The following is a 17,288-nucleotide window of genomic DNA, read 5'->3' on the forward strand; positions in this document are numbered from 1 at the left end:
ATTTCTCATTTTAAAAGGCTTTTCCTCTTTATATAGACATACAATGACATGTTTATGTGAACAAATCTCCTTTTTAATAGAGTTTTTTAAATACTGCACCTTTTCCAAGTGTAAATAATTTGTGGCCCTAATAGTGTTTCATTACATTGGGTTTGTGTAAAGAATTAGGTGGTACAACGCAGGAGAGTGTCCATAGCTCTGTGTTTTTATCCTTGCTGGCAATTTGACTTCCTGTGCAGGAGTTTTTACATCACTTCTGTGGGTGCTTAGCCATGTGATTGATGATAATAAATGGTCAGAGTACTGAAATGGGCATCAAACCAGAGCCTGTCCTGGAGCATCTGGTTGTACATTGTTTCATGGTTGCTCTTTTTCACTCTTTCTATTGCAGAGGTGCTGGCTGCCTCTGCGGAAGCTCAGTGCCGAATTCCCTTTGAATTAAAATCTTTAGGGGAGAGCTGGTAGGACAACCTGGCAGAAAGACTTGTAAAGGTAGTGTGGATATGGGCCATTTAGCAAGAGTCATCTCTCTAGTTTTGACAATTTCATTTCATTTAATACTTATGCAACTTTTAGTTCAAACAGCTCAAAGTTATAATGAAATTACTTCAGGCATATGGGGTGGAGAAACATCATCCTGAAGATTTGAATGTGGGCTATCTTCAGGTGCCTCCTAAAGAAAGTGGAAAATTATCCTATAATACATATTCACATCTGAAAATCTCTGTTGAAAGAACTGTTGTGCCCTCTGCTGAGTGTTGCCTTCCCAAAAAATCTGGCCTTGGCAGAACTCTGTGTGTCCTCTGCACTGGTGTCTGGATTGACACTCAAGTAGGAGGTTGTAGCAGAACCACTCTGAATTTACAGCTAGAGAGTGAATCACCAGAGAGGCCACTGGTCCTGCCGCTTTAACATAGGTGCCAGCTCTGTAAAAAGATTGAACTTGAGGAGGATTGTGTGACGCCTTTGTGTGGATGTGACCTTTTTTTGACACAGAAGTGCCAAGGCATCTGTGGAGACATTTTTGTTTGTCTGCAGGAGATGAGCAAGCCAGTTAGAAGAAGCCTCAGTTAGACATGCTAGCAGGAAGCTTTTCCTTTAGAGATGGTAGCTGTTGCTGGAACACATTAAAATTGTTCATCCAAGTTCTAAACATAGCTTATTTATTCAAGTCTTAGTCTAAAAACACCCAGTTATGAGACAGAAATGATGAATAGAGCTATTAGGTAACTTCAGTAAGTCCTGAAAATGCAGTGGAGGATTGAAGGTGTAACAACAGAGCTAACAGTATTATACTATATAATACTCCTTGGGTTTAGTTGCACACTAGCTGAAGGACTGATGTGTTTTTTCCCTTGATTTTCTCAGGCTCTAGAAGGGCTCAATATGTGAACAAAGATGTCTTTCACAATAGGGAAGCTGTAAAGCAGTGTGTTGTTTGAAGTACTGAGAATTTAATCTTGTTACTAATTTTGACAAGTATTTCTGCCATGTCTGTCATTGCATTCAACACCTCTACAGTAATCCAGTCCTGGAAGGTTTTATTTGTCTTGTGGATTTACCCTTTGCCAGTAGTGGGGGGAAGTGAGATTGTGAGGGGGAATATTTAATGTCTGATTCATGTTTTTTCCCCTTCCCCAGTACATTGTATATCTGTTCATTTTGTTCATACTTGCTTTTTTTATTTCTGTTTGTTATGTTGTGTAGTCTTGTACCAATATCTACAAGCAGATCTCCATGGCAAGAGCTCAGACACTGCAGACAAAACCTCAGGTAAAGAGGGGTTAAGGATAAAGCAATGATCAGGACCTCTCTATTTCTTTATTTTCAGTCTTCTAACTCCTCTTGAATCAAATTGAAAATCACAGATCCAAATCAAAATCAAACCTCTTGGATTTTTTAATTCTTTTACTTAATTTAAATCAGTATTTGGAAAATTTTGTTCTATTTCTTGAAGCTCTCTTGGCAGATGTGGTTCTCCAGCAAAATCCCACTAGTGATGTCAGTATATTGTCACTATATTAGTGGAGAGGAGACTGTGCTGGGTCTCTGTGCATTATAGACTGAACAATGTCTTGCATGAGGCCATTTTTACAGGGTACTTACCCAGAAATCTAACAAGGCTTAGTTGTGTGGATTTGTGAATATGGGGAACTGGAAGGCTCAGCTCCACCAAATTCTGCTACAGACACACAAAGTTTCCTGACACCTCAGGGAAGCTTCTTTTGCAGTCTAGATTTAAACAGAAATACTGGTGAGGTTCACATAGACACATACCCCCAAAAATTCCAAATAATTTAGATGTATTGATAGGGTACACATCCCCCCCCATAGTTTCCTGCTTAAATATGATCCATTAATTCCTTTACATATTGGCATATAAAAGGAAAGTTAGACCCTGCCCTCCGCTGTGATGGTGTTCACACCGGCCCCAGGATGAGGGAAGAGATGAGAATCTTGACTCCATGTTTCAGAAGGTTGATTTATTATTTTATGATATGTATTATATTAAAAGAAAATTATGTATTAAAACTATACTAAAGAAAGAGAAAAGATTTCATCAGACGGCTAGCAAAGGAAAGGAATAAAAAGGGATGATGATAAAATCTTGTGACTGACCAGAGAGTCTGAGCCAGCTGGGCTGTGATTGGCCATTAATTAAAAACAACCATATGAGACAATCACAGATCCACCTGTTGCATTCCACAGCAGCAGATAATTATTGTTTTTCTTTTCCTCTGAGGCTTCTCAGCTACTCAGGACAAAAAATCCTAACAAAAGGATTTTTCAGAAAATATGTCCATGACACTCCTCCTCAGTCCCCCAAAATCCACTACTGTCTTACAGACAACTCGGATTTTAAACCTTTGGAATGAAAACTGTTTTGTCTGCCTTGTCCCAGTCCTCCCTTTTTTATCATCTCCATCCTCTGCTATGAGGTTGTGAGAATGTGAAGTCAGAAATAAGAGCTTTGAGTTACAATGTCCTTGAACTCTGCTCAGCCACCTTGGCATCCTGGGGAGGCACGGGGGAAAAGCAGCAGAGCAGTTCTGCACCACTTAAACTAACCAGATCCTGAGCCTGACAATTAACAGCTTGCTTGCTCCCCAGCCAAGCACTGTTATTCCTGTGCCCACACTGTTTTCTCACTCACACATTGTGTATTATTTGCTTCTTGTGCAGGGTCATCCTGTTATTAAATGAGCTTAACAAAATTCCATCTGCAGGGAGAGGCCGTAGCTGGGTGTGCTGAGCACTTTTAACTAGAGGAGGCTGTCACAGATGTGGTCACCATGAGCACTGTGCATAGCTGTGTTCCTCTAAAGGAATAAAAGATATTTTTGTTTCTGCAGTCACAGGCATTCCTGTCTGTGTTCCAGAGCCTGGAAGGAGTGACAGATAGCTGGCATTCCCTGGACCAGAGGGTGGAAGATGCCTCTGCCTATTTGGTACAAAGCTTTGTGTGCCTCTGTCACTGTGACAATAATTGAAACAGATCTGTTTAAACTTGAAGATCACGAAATTTTGATGTAGGATCACACTTATGAAAGTCATCATGATTAACAGCTTCATGACTGTAGCTGCATTTCCCTAGTAATTCTGTCTTTCATTCAAAACACAGATCAGGCTTGTCTTCTAATTTTGAGCAATCTTTTTGTTTTGAAATTAAATTAGCACAGTTTTTTCTTGATCTAGCATCCATTGCTTCACTATTTGCTTTTAATTTGAATCTAAATGTCCCTTTAAAAGCCAGCTCCTTAAAGGAAGGCACAAGTTGTTTAAGAGTATCATTAACAGGATGGAGTATCCAAATGCAATGGAAGCTGAATCTGACATGTTTTACACAATATTTTTAAGTACTTCAATTTTTTTAAAGTATCTTGAAAGCAAAAGGATTGACTTCAAACCAAATTTTTTAATTTGCATCTGGGAGTTGTGCTGTTTACATGGGCAACAGGCATCAAATACAATGTTCCTGTCCACATAGTGTTATCTGGCCATTGGTATTTTAATAATTGGATTCAATTATCATTTAATACTTGGTTCACTTTAAATGTGCCTTGCTAATCCTGTTTGGAAAGTTAGCAAAGAAGCACTTAGAAGCGTGTGGGAGGTTTAATGAAAATTCACTGTTCATTTAGAGTGCCAGCTAAGTGAATTCTCTGTGCCAGGTGTGACTCAGCAGTTCAGAGCTACCAAGGCTGCGAGGATCAGGAACCTTTTAGTCCAGATCCCTTCCCTCATGTTTGCCAAGAAGGTTCTGCTCCCTGTGGTTCTCTTCCAGCTGCCTGTCAGTGTGGAGCTGGCTGTTGTGCTCCATGCTTTTCATCTGGTTTTGCTGAGACTTGGGCTGTTTCCTGCTAGTTTGGGCAAATGATGGCATTTCACCCTCACACACAGGCTGCTCCTTCACATCCTTGTATTGGTTTTTTTCCTAATTTATGTGTCTCCTCTTAAAGCTTGCCCTCCTTGTCTTTCTGTGAGGCAGCTTTGTATGGTGGGTGCAATGTCATGTCCTCTCAAACTAATGACAGGTTGATTTTACTCCAGTGTGGTGTCTTGGCTCTTTGCTTTTCCCTCATGATCACTGATTGAGAGAATAGCATTTTCTCTATGTGTGTTTTACCTAAAGTTTGTGTTTTTCTTAAACTACTGGAATGGTAAAATGCAAACACTGCTGAGACTCTACAAAGGTAAGTTGTTTGTGCCATTTATTTTCCTGGATAAAATGAATCCAAGTTGTCAGCCTACAGGGACATTGTAATTGCTGGGTTTGGGCAGATGGATTTCTTAAAGTAATACTTATACTTGATAACCAAAATTTTTTTTCTATTTTTTTGTCATGAGAAAGGAAACCATTAAAGAAATTTAAACTTCAGCAGTCACTTACTGCTAGCAGTAGAGAACTTCATTAAGTCATCCAGATATTCTCTTCTAACTTTTAGTAGAAGCAACCAAATAAATTTAGTATTAAATACCTGCCTTTCTGCCAAGTCACAGTTGTAAGGTAAACTCTGTCAGATGTGAGAATGATTGAAGACCTAATTGGGAAATAACCTCGTGCATATTTGTTTGATTATGCAAGCATGTTAATTACCGTTTGATTCTAAGAACTAAAAATGTTGCTGAGTATGTCTAGGTACATACCTGGAGAGAAAATTTTTGCTGGCTTTGCTTGGTAGGATCTTTATTTTGTGACATTTTGGGAAATGGTGGATGACACTGTGTCTTTAATGGCACTGCAAAGAACTTTTGGACCAAAATGAGAGGTTATTCTACTGCCATGTTCTGAAAGAGAGAAATGGTCGCTGTTTTTGGTGTATTTGGTCTGAACTTGTAACTGAGCTTGAGGAGGATCTTGATAGATACTCAAATCCTACCATTAAACCTGGCACTGCCTTTTTGCTACTAAAACATATCCGTAAATGCCACATCCACGTGTTTTTGAACACTTCCAAGGGTGATGATTCCACTACTGTGATGCTGCAATGTGTCTAAGTCCTGTGTTCAAAATAAGTGTTGGATAAAAATAACAATATCATTAAAATCTCAGAGATTACCTGGGAAGGAAAATATTTAAAACCCTTTCTCAGAATGCACTTGCATATTAGTGCTGTTGGAAGAGATGGCTTTGTGTGATAGTGTAATAGATGGTCATTAAATTAATAAATTTTAAGAACTCCTTGGTTTGATTACTGTTTTGCATGCTGTAGACAATCCAGTGGGGAGAACTCCAATAATAACATCACTGTGAAATGCAGTATTTGTATGCTGATAACTGGATGCATTTCTGCCTGAAGTCTGATTTCAGTCTTCCTCTTTGCACTTGCTGGATTCTTTGTGTGGAGGAAGTATGTCCTTGAAATTTGATGTAGAAAAAATAAATGTTTAATTTTCACATGATGTAAAAAATATCATCTATAATGAAGGCTTGCATAATTTATTATAGCCAAGAAGTGCTCATATTTTTTGTTGACCTCAAAGACAGCTTCTGACAAACTTAAGGGAAAGTGCTCTTTAACTGACTAAGTAAAGCTGTCTCTAGATACTCAAGCTGTTGGAGAAGGTCAAGAATCCAGTTGATTGCAAGGTGCTTTTCTGTAAAATTTCAGCAGTGATTTTTTTCTCCTGACAGTATATTTCCATTCTGTAAGTACTAAAGTGGAAGCTGTGTTGCAACTGCAGTAAGATTTTGTGGGAATGAGGGTAAAGTCAGACTGAATGGGAATCTTTTCTGTTTCTCTTTTAAGAGTAGTACCTCTGAGAGTTAAAATGTCCATCAGATTTGATTAAAAAAAATAAAACCCAAGTCACCTTTCTCTGAAGCCTCACTGCTGTTTCAAGTCATTATTTCTTCATTTGTTGCAGGAGAGAATTTTGACCAGAGTCCCCTAAGAAGAACCTTCAAGTCCAAAGTTTTGGCTCATTATCCTCAGAACATTGAGTGGAACCCCTTTGACCAGGATGCTGTCAACATGGTAGGTAGAGAAGAGCTCTCTTCTCAAATGGTTACTGACATTGTCAGCTCTGGAGAGGTCCCTGGGTTGTTTCCAGCCAGCCCTTGTGATGCTCTTGTGGCTCTGGTGCTTCTGCTGGGACCAAGGGCACTCACTGGGCATGCTGCATGGAAGGCTGCAGAGGAAGAGGTGTTGTGAGGACACAGAATACTTCCAGGCACAACCAAAGCAGAGTGCTGTGTTCCCTCGTTCGTTCTGAGTGTGCTGTGTGATAAAACAAGTCCCAGCAGCATCCCAGGGACTGGCTGAGAAGGGGTTGGGTCCCCTAGGATACCTATCCCCAGGTAGGAAAGGGGGCAAACCAAGGAATTTTTAAGATCCTGAGGTTTTGGAGTAAAAACACCTGGATTCTGCAGAGAAGGGCAAGAGCAATCTTTGTGCAGAAGCTGGAACTTAGCTAAAGCACAGCTTTTGCTGGTCATCACTTTTGATGGCACCTCTGCACCTGTACATCTCCTGTACATCTCTTTCCTCTCAGTTATATTTGATGTGAGCATTTGTGTGGCTGAGCCCCATGGACTGGGAAAGGAGGGGGAAAACAGTTCCTGGAGTGGAGGCAGTGACAGCTGAAAGACTGATAATCCACTGGGAATTTTTCTAAAGAACTGGTAATTAAAGGATGATTCCAAAATCACCAAAGCACTTATTAAGAACATAACCTGACAAAGACAATAGATATTTGAGCTTCCCAGTACAGAAAATGCCATATGCTTCTTAATTTAAGAGTAATCAATTGTTGTGACAGTAACACTGAACAATATTGTAGCTGTTTTCAAAAATGTGAGTTGTGTCTAAGTCGACATTGGAAAATTAGGGAGGGCCTTCCCCCAGTCTAGGTTAGATGAGCTTTGCATTTGAGGAAGACAGGACAGTACATCACCTGCTTCAAAACAGAGTGACCTCATTGTGTGGTGCAAGTGAGAAGTCAGGAGAATTTCCTGGCCTTCACCCAGCAAATGGAGAGGTGGGGAATACATAAAACCCACATTAAGTTGGCTTTTGCAAATGCAAAAAATGCATTTGGAACTTCCCTGCAGTCATGAAGATGTAGAAATCTGGAGTTCATCTCAATTTCCACCGAATTTTATTTTTAGCTTTCTGACAGATATTTACAGGAAAGCACAGGAGCTGGAAGCAGCAGTGACACAGAGAGCTGGTACTGTGGCACTGCTCTTGCCCAGAAGGGCAGAAATGAGCCTGGCCTCTCCCTCTGCCTGCTGACAGCTGGGGACTTCTGTCTCCTGCTTCCAAATGTGCTCTGCTGATTTCTGTCTCCTGCTTCCAAATGTGCTCTGCTGGAGTTGGGGTGGTATTTGGGCTGGTCTCCCCATCAATGTGGTGATAGAAAAGGCATGAAGGATTCAGAGCAATGCTTTGTCAGCAGTTAAGATGGTAATAGCTCAACTGCCAAGGTTATTTATGCCTTTTAGTTCTGTCTGTGTTGGGGGAGTTCCAGTATGAAGTAATGAGGGGTGTGCAGCAGGAATCAAGCAGCTGGAATTGCTGGGTTATTTGTCTCTCATGTTACAGTGGAGAATGTCTAATATTCATGAAGTGTGATCACAGTATTGGACAAAAATGGAATGCTAAAACCAGCAAGAGACCTATTAGAATAATTGAACTGAACCGCCTTGAACACATCTTTCATTTGCAATGTGTCTTGGAGAAAAAGAAAGCATTTACTAACAGCAGCAGTATTTAATGATCTTTTAAATTATCTTTTGGAAAACTTCTTTATTGTTTTGATCTGAAACATCATTTTAAGTAATACCCACCTCCACAGAATCTCTTGAGGCAATTATTGGCCTTTCTGATCTTGCCTTGCTGTATTAGTTCTGCCTATGTGTTTGCTTTATGTGAGCTTCCAGAAGCAATTTTCCTCAGAGAAGAAAATGCATAAATCCTTGAAGGGTAACTTGTGAGAACTCTGTTTGCTGGATGCCTAAGGAATTTCAATTGCCTTCTGGAACCATCCTGTTGTTTTAAAAATAGTCCCCTGAAGTTCCAAGCAATCAAGCTGCAAAGGAGTCATGTTTTCTCTCTGTTTCAAAGTATATGTCAAAGTACAGAGTTCCCTTTAATAGGAAATTGTCTCTCCCCCTGCTGCTTTTTGTGATTTTCCCTGCCTACCCTCACCACGTTCTGTGGCCATTCTGCAAGTAAATGTTGTACCAAACTAAAGTTCTCAGTAAAGAGATACAGAAATTTTTAGAATATGAGTTTCCTATTTTAGCCCTCTGGTTCACCAAGGTATATAAATCTTTGCTGTATTTCTGAAACTCGAGGAAGCATTATCTGTTTAATGTCTCATGTACTGAAATAAAAGAACTAGAGGTTCCCTGGTGGAATTTGAAGGAGCAGGCTTTAACACAAACAAAAGCAAAGCATCTTTCTCTCCACCCCCTCGCCCACAGTGCGGTTTGGGTATGGAGCTGGCTGCCACAGAATGTTGTGAACATGAGAAATATGTAGAGGTTTAAAAAGTGAAATGAAGGATTTAGTAGAGAAGAGGTGAACTGGTGCTGGTGGGCAGTGGTCCAGAGGGGACCTTTGGATCAGAAATACCTGCAAATGATGATGGCTGGGAGAAGGAGGGAGGGATTATGGGGGGTGTGTGTCCTGCCTCTGTACTTGGGGAAAGGGTATCTTCTGCTCAGGACTTCCAAGACTGATTATGGATTAGGTGATAGCTCTTTATCTATCCTGGTGCAGCTTCCTTTTGTTTTTACAAACCACCTTGGTTATAAGCCTTATTGCAAATCTGGTGTAATTCCACGGTGTTCTGCTGATGTATCGATACCTTTAAATACAAATAATTAAGTGAAACCAAAATCCTGTCCTTTGATCAGTAATCTTGGATAGTTTCAGTGTTTAGACAAAGATGCAATGCAGGTGACTGACTGTGTTCTCAGCATTAGTGAGCCAGATTCATACCAGCAGGCTAAAATTTCACCCCCCTTAGCACATCCCAAGCTTCTCTCCAACACTCTCCTGTGGCATGCGTGACACAGATGAGATGGGAAGTGATTGATGTCCGAGGCACTAAGATGAAAGTTTTCATGCATTAACCACAAATTCAAAGCTTTCTGTATTGCTGGAAAATGATTACAGGCTTTTGATCTTAGCTTCTTAAGTGACTCCTGGTCATTCCTCCTGTCTCAGTTCTTCCCATCTTTTATTTTTTTCTTCTGCTTTTTCCTGTGTCCTTTTATAGGTCTAACAACAGCAGGAGTCTCTGGGCCAAGGTTTGCAGCCAGGGTGTTAAAAGGTCAATATTCTGCATATGTCAAGTTGTGGCTGAAACTTAATGGATGGGCATCCCTTTGTGTGTGCTTACCCACTACGTAAAGGACGAGGGAATAATGATTAAGACTTGGAGGAAATTTATTTAAACAGCCTTCTGAAACAGTCTCAGCTGATCTGAATTTCCCTGATGCTTATCTGTGCCTGATTGTATTATTGTATCTAATTTGCTTGTCCAGGTATTTTTCTGTAAGTGAAGAAAATTTAATCTCTGATAGCATTGAGATTTAAGCCTATGATTTCAGCCTGGTTGGCTTTGATAAGGCTTACAGCCATCATTGAAAGCCCACATTCTAGAAATAAATTTTTATTAAGCTAGCCTGCCAAAAAGTGAGGTTAAGAGAGATATTTATTGTGGAGAATAAATTTAAATAAAGTGTGAAACAAGAATTTTTTACTACTTTATTGGAGAAGCCTTAACCATGGCACTGCTGTTAATGCCTCAATAAAAAAGCTCTTGAATAAAAATGTGACTGCTCTTCAGAAATAGTTCAAGCTGCAATTTCATGGTTTGTGTCAGCAAAGCCCATCAATTGAATTAAATTCTTCTGCCAACTCCAGGCTACTTATTTCCTTACACATTACCTTTTTGAGCAATACATAAGAGCTGTCCTAGATAATTTAGGGGCCTGATAGCCTGTTGTGGAGTCTGGACCACTTGCCTAATTCCCAGCTTTACCAGGCTCTTGAATGGTCTCTGCAGGGTGCACTGCTGAAGTTCAGGGTAGGATGTGCCTGAATATATCTAGTTATTTCTTCCAGCCTCTTCCAGCACCAGAAGAATTTATTCCTGCTCAAGGTGAGACATTAGGGGATGCACTCAGTTGTGCCTGCGTTCACGTACAGTGGTAAAGTTGGCTTCTACTGTTGCCTTTTTTGAAAAGGAACACTTTGAAGGTTCTCTTTCTCTTCTTTCCTTTTATTTCTTCAGATGGTACAAATAAAACTATAGTCCTCTGTTTATAAATATACTTATTTAACTAGAGCATGAGCAGTTTCCTGCTGATGCACAATTCAAACGAGTTTTGCTGGATGTTTGTTATTTTGTGTTAGATGGTTGATAGCATTCCCAAAGAATGTCTGGAAAAATGCGTTGATTTATCACTAGGGCCATGCTTCAGAGAAACACCCAGTGTAGCAGAATCACTGCAAGGGATTTTGCTGAGTGGTAAATCAAAAATGAGGCTTTCATAGATTTGGGGTGTTTCCCTCCCTGCCCCTCCTTTTACCCAGTCTAAGCTATTTAGCACTTAGAGAAGAAAGTAAATGTAATAGCTGCCAGTCAGCTGGGGTTTGGTTTGTTTGTTGTTTTCTTCCCCCAGAAAATTAGGGAAGATCAAAGAATTCCAAGAAGTCTATGTAATTTAAATCCAGTGGTATAAGATGCTTCCTTCAACTCTCTGATTGTAGAGTACTGTGGGCATATATATGCAAACGAGAGCAGAGCTGGATGTTTTTATGATGCTTAAATAAATGGCACAAAGACCATTCAGTAGTGAAAACAGTTTCAGCAAGTAATGAAAATGAGTTGTAATGACTTAATGGATGGATTATTTTGGAGGGTGCTTTCCTTTCTTCAGTCATGTCTCCCTCTTAAGTAGCATCAGTGATTTTGTTCTTGGATACTTTTTTTTTTTAAAGCTAAGTGGCTTGTTGTGATGCAGGGGATGAAAGAATGTGCCTGCACAGCAAAAATAGCAAATCAAAATTGTGTCTTGGGTAACTCTGTCTATTTCTTTTCTCCTCTCTTAGCTGTGTATGCCCAAGGGGCTGTCGTTCAGGACGCAGGCAGACAACAGGGACCCGCAGCTGCACTCGTTCATCATCACCAGGGAGGACGGCTCCCGCACGTACGGCTTTGTGCTCACCTTCTACGAGGAGGTCACGAGCAAGCAGATCTGCACAGCCATGCAGACGCTGTACCAGATGCACAATGCAGAGCAGTACAGCAGCGTCTGCGCCTCCTCCTCCTGCAGCATGGACTCCCTGGCCAGCAGCATCGACGACGCCGACGCCACGTCCCTCGCCAAGCTCCAGCGCTACAACTCCTACGACATCAGCAGGGACACGCTCTACGTCTCCAAGTGCATCTGCCTCATCACCCCTCTGCCCTTCATGCAAGCCTGCAAGAAGTTCCTGATCCAGCTCTACAAGGCAGTGACCTCCCAGCAGCCTCCACCTCTGCCCCTGGAGAGCTACATCCACAACATCCTCTACGAGGTGCCGCTGCCGCCCCCGGGCAGGTCGCTCAAGTTTTATGGGGTTTATGAGCCCATCATCTGCCAGAGACCTGGCCCCAACGAGCTGCCCCTCTCTGACTACCCTCTGAGGGAGGTCTTCGAGCTGCTGGGCCTGGAGAACCTGGTCCAGGTCTTCACCTGTGTTCTTCTGGAGATGCAGATCCTTCTGTACTCGCAAGGTGGGCACTCATCCAGCAATGTCTGTTTCCAGCAGGCAGTTCCTGGGCAGCTGCAGCCACAGGAGCTTGTAGCATTTCATGTTATATGGAGCTAAGGTTGATTTTTTGAAATGTGAGAATGCATTGAAAAAATGAGAGAAATGAGTGTGTCCTAATGAAAGCATTAAATAATTGTTTCCTCCAGGCAGTCTAGGTGCTGCTTGTTTAATTATGCATTGTATTTATCACTTGTGGCAGCTAGCAATAGAATACATTTGATTATTATCCTTACACTGCCCTTGATCATTCAAGGCAGCATGAAATTAATCCTGTCTTCTTCAGAAATACCAGCAGAAAATAATACATCTTGCAGAAGACACTCTTGCTGCTACTTTGTTTTTCAAATTTCAGCAGCATATTGAAGTCTAGTGTAATTTCCTGCCTCCCGTACGATTGATATGTTCTTGTTAAAATATGGTTTTAGCACTTGGAGGCTAAATATTTAATGGGTTTTGAAACTGAGTGGAACTACTGGTCATTCCTTTTTTAGTCCCTGGTATTTGGGAATGTTGCTGACAGAAATGCAGTTGGTCAAACATTGGCAAAAGTTGCTTGCACGGAGCCTGTCCATGTTGAAGTGTGCCAGCAAGCTTTGGAAAATCTGATTTTGAAAATGTTTTCTCTTATGATTGTGTCTTTCTGTAATAGTGCAACACTCTGCTGCAGGTTTGGGGAATCCTGACTTAGCACCGGGCATGCTTTGGGATTTTACACTCCTATTACTGTTTCCTCTAGGATGTTGGTTCCTGTCAGTGTGGCCCTGGTGCTTTTGGATGCCCAACATGTCAAGGTCTAGTTTTCCTGCTGACTTTCAAGGGGACATTCAGACTTTTTGGGTGTTCCTCTAAGTCTCATGGGAAGCCTGTCCATGTAATTTGGGTTCCCAAATGGCATCTGTGATTCTGACCCTAAATTAGGATAATGTGCGTCAGGGAAAAATTTTGGGGGGTGGGGGGAGTGGTTTCATCACAGGAGAATGAAAAACCTGGAGCCAGGATGCCTTTTAGTGAAAAGAGGAAAAGATGCTGAATACCTAGGCTTGTCAAGAGAAGTGGTTTGAGCAGCAGACAGCTTGAAATGAAGCAGGGAGAGAGGATGGGAAGTGGTCTAAAATGGGTTTGGATAATAAACCTTCAGGTTCCAGAAGGGATCACTTGGGTTTGTCATATAAAAGAAAAGGTCAGGAAGTGTGTCATAGTAATGCTAATAGCTAAATGACTGAGAATGGGGAAGAATGTTCAGGGAGGTGGAAAAAGGGTAGTTCTTCTGCAAATGACTGAATTCAAAGGGTTGATAGTTCTTTGCAGAGCTCTTCTCCACATGGATTCCAGGGGTTTGCTTTCAAGAACTGAAAATGAAAGGTTTTATCTTCTCTGTTTGAAGTGTAAGCAGAAATCCTGCTGTTAGTTTTGATTAGGCTGCTTTTCCCCTCCCTCCTGCTTCTCTGTGTGTGTGTGTGCAGTTATCCCCTTTCTTCCTCAGTTTGAATCACGCTGCCTTTGCCACTTTGCACTGGGGTTTGATATTAAACAGCAGCACCACTGAAATGCCTCTCACCCATCCCTGCTCATCAGTACCACCCTGGTCCCTGCTTATAGACTCACTGAGAACAGTTTTGTTCTTTTTTCTTTCTCACTGAAAGATAGCAGCATTAGGAAAAATGTGCTTGTCAGGTTACATTTTGGCAATATTTTGTGCATGTGGAAAGCAGCCTCTATATGCCTTACTTTTGTAATAGTCATTGAGACAGATAGAAAGTATGTGCTAAATAATTTTGACTCAGCCTTCATGTGCACCGGAAGTTTGATAAAGTTGTTCTTCCAATTACTGCTGAAGATTTAAAGGTTTACTTGGATTTGTTGGTTTCATTGTGTGTTTTTTTTTTTTTTTTTTTAAGAAAAGTGAGATAGTGAGAAGTAATCCTTTCCACCCTTCAAATTTCACAATTTTTTCTTCCCCCTCTCTTATTTTCTATTTGTGAATCTAGGGATGTCCTTGACATGACTTTTACTTGCCTATCTAATATGGACACAATCTGATGGTGCATGGGGGAAAGTATATAGCTGTGTTAGGGAAATTCTGTGATTATGTAAATAGCAGTGTAATGCTGGTTCCCAGAGGTGAGGAATGTGGAGTGGAGGGCACGTGCAAAGCCTCAGTTTTGGCATACCCTGATAGCTGAGTGCTTGCCTAATTGTGCACTGAGGCTTCTTTTAAATGTCAGTCTTTCAATTCCTGAAAAAGAAAACAGCAGCCATTTTCCACTTTGAAGTACAACCAGCCTAGAATGTACCACAATCTGCTTTCTTCAGCTTTGGGATTGTGATGTTTTCGGGGTCCCCCATGGCTGGAAGGAAATGATGAATCTGACTCCATATTCTTAGAAGGCTAATTTAGTATTTTATGATGTTATAATTAAGAATGCTATACTAAAACTATACTAAAGAAGAGAGAAAGGATACATACAGAAGGCCCAACAAGATTCTAATTAAAACTTGTGACCCTCTCCAGAGATCTGACACAGCTGGATGTGATTGGTCATTAAGTTAAAACAATTCACATGAAACCAATCAAACAATGACCAGTTGGTAAACAATCTCCAACCTCAATCCAAAGCAGCAAAACACAGGAGAAGCAAATCAGGTAATTGTTTTCATTTTTCTCTGAGGGTTCTCAGCTTCCCAGGAGAAGAAATCCTGGTGAAGGGGTTTTTCAGAAAATGTGATGCTGACATGAGATCCAGCAGGGAGAAAAACTTTTTAAACTCCCTACTTCTTTCAAGGCAAAAGATGAAAAGGTTTCGGCTGACATATCTCTTGTTCCAAAATAACAAATGAGAGAGGCATTTTGCAAGTTCACCCTTCTTTGCTTTTCTGCTTTAAAGAGAGGTGGACTCATTGGACTCTGTTTCCAGAGGCCTGGCCTCTCTGCAACCCTCTCCAACTCAACAAGAGATTAGTAGAAGATCGTCTGGTTGAAATTTCAAGCAAGACAGCATTATTTACACGAAATCACAATTTACTGACATCATCATGTAATACTCAAGAAATCAGAGCTGGAGCAAAACCTACTTCAGTTCACTAAACTATTTCGGTGAGAGCTGCTGTTAACACATATGGGAAATGTAAGCTGACTTTTTTGTGGTTCTCCTAGACCTGTTGGAAGGAAGTTTTTTATTTAAGCTTGTCAAAAATTTAGTTCTTCTATAGAATAAAGGCTTCTTTTGGAAAGTGGAGTGAAAATATAAATTGTTGCACAACCCCAACCATACGAAGAAGCCCAGCTGATAATAACAGTAGTGAAAAGCTGGCACAAAGGTTGCACAGAGAGTGTACTGGCTTTTCTGAAGTGTTTTTTCTCAAGGGAACTAGGAGTTGAGGATGAAAAAGTTTATTTTTAACCCTGGGGCATAATGCTTCCAGCAGCCTGAACAAAGGCATCTAAGTCAATGAAGAGGTGAGAGTGTTGGGTGACTTTATCCAGCTTGCCCTGGATGTGTTCCCAGCGTGATACAAGAGTGTCTGGCACAGCTCTGCCTTGGGGACGGGAGCACTGAGTGGCTGATTGCACCATGGCTGCTACAAGTCCTCTTTGGGTTTCCAGTTGCACTGATGATGGTGTGTTATGGGTGACTGGTGCCCCATCACTTGGGAAAATGCAGGAATTGCAGTGGATTGTAACTTCACTTTACAGCTGTGGTGGTCGAGCAGAGGGCTGAAGAGAGACTGGCAGCAAAGAATGATGAGCTCATTTTTGAAGGTGCTTTGTTCCCTTGTATTTTGGACTGCATGGCTGAGTAACTGGCAGAGACCTGTGCTTGCACCAAGTCTGAAAAGATGAGCACTTACTGCTGCTGGAGACTGTGTGGACTTCCAGGGAGTTAATCACAACAGCTGCTGGTGGGAAGTGCCAACTTTGGTCTGCAAAGGTGGTGTGGAAACCTGTACCTAAATCACCTTCACTGTACATTAATTCCTGCAGCTTCAGGTTCTGTGTATAGAGAATATTTTTATTCCTTCCTTCTGCATAAAGGTTAAATAGGGCAAGTTTTCAATATTTGAGCTTTGAAAACCAAGGGGAGGGATTAGATATGCTTTCTCTGCAATTCTTCAGGGTGCAGTCTTTGCAGTGCTCTTGTAAGTGCCCTTTATTCAGAGCACAGCTCTCCCGTGCAACTGTGCAGATGGAAGGTCTTGCTCATGTCCACTCTTCAATAGCTACTACAATTTCCAAAGGATAAGTAACAAAACATCACTGGTGTGGGATTCCTGCTGGAGAGAGATGAATTAAACTGTGAGCTCTGTGGAAACCTCAGCAATCCATTTTGTATGTCTGCCTTTCAAGGGATTTAAGCATGAGAGGGAATGTGTGGATGAGACAGAGATAAACTTCTTAGAGCTTAGGCTGTTTCTACTCATTATAATTTTGAGCGTTTTCCAAGTTGTTTTTTCTAGGGTTTGAGTAATTGTTCCTCCAAGATTGAAATATTCTTTACATTAATTTTTTTTATCTTAGAAATTGCAATACAAATGACTATCCATATATAAAGTCATTGCCTAGAAAGTGTAGTGTCTGAAATACCTTTCTTATGAGGTCTGTTTTGGGGTAGATTTTTAAAAACTAATACATGCATAATGTGTTTGCCTTTTAAAGTGTTTTTACATCAAATAGTTACATGGAAAACCTTTGCTCTTCTACTCATTATTTAAACAGCTACCCTCCACACTAATATTCATCGAAATCAATGGAAAGCTATTGCAGAGAGCAAATTATATGGGGACAAAATCTGTGTGCTGTGGAAGAGACCTGGGTTTATGGCCTCAGTAGACCTACACTCAAAGTCTGCAGTGTATGTTTCCCTGGGAAAAGGACAAGTAATTGGGTAGAAAAATCAGAGAATGACATATAGTCTTCTTTCTTAATTTAGGTGAAATAGCAAGATTGTTTTTTAAGTAGAAGTTGCTCCTTTTTGTTGGCTGTCAGTATGACCTGAAAAGTGAAGCTTTTAA

The 17,288-nt window shown here is 40.9% G+C and overlaps 1 protein-coding gene across 2 annotated transcripts in view; it reads left to right on the forward strand.

Moving 5' to 3' along the window:
* The window catches only part of DENND5B (DENN domain containing 5B), a 105,885-nt gene that overhangs the window by 42,351 nt on the left and 46,246 nt on the right, over nt 1-17,288 (forward strand). For both annotated transcript variants that reach the window (XM_059472182.1, XM_059472183.1), the window contains exons 2-3: nt 6,370-6,479; nt 11,574-12,240. In XM_059472182.1, coding sequence (XP_059328165.1) covers nt 6,370-6,479; nt 11,574-12,240 — 777 coding nt within the window. The remainder of the gene's footprint in view (nt 1-6,369; nt 6,480-11,573; nt 12,241-17,288) is intronic.

This window comes from Ammospiza nelsoni, chromosome 5 (assembly GCF_027579445.1).
Source record: "Ammospiza nelsoni isolate bAmmNel1 chromosome 5, bAmmNel1.pri, whole genome shotgun sequence".
In the NCBI taxonomy this organism is placed as follows: Eukaryota; Metazoa; Chordata; class Aves; order Passeriformes; family Passerellidae; genus Ammospiza; species Ammospiza nelsoni.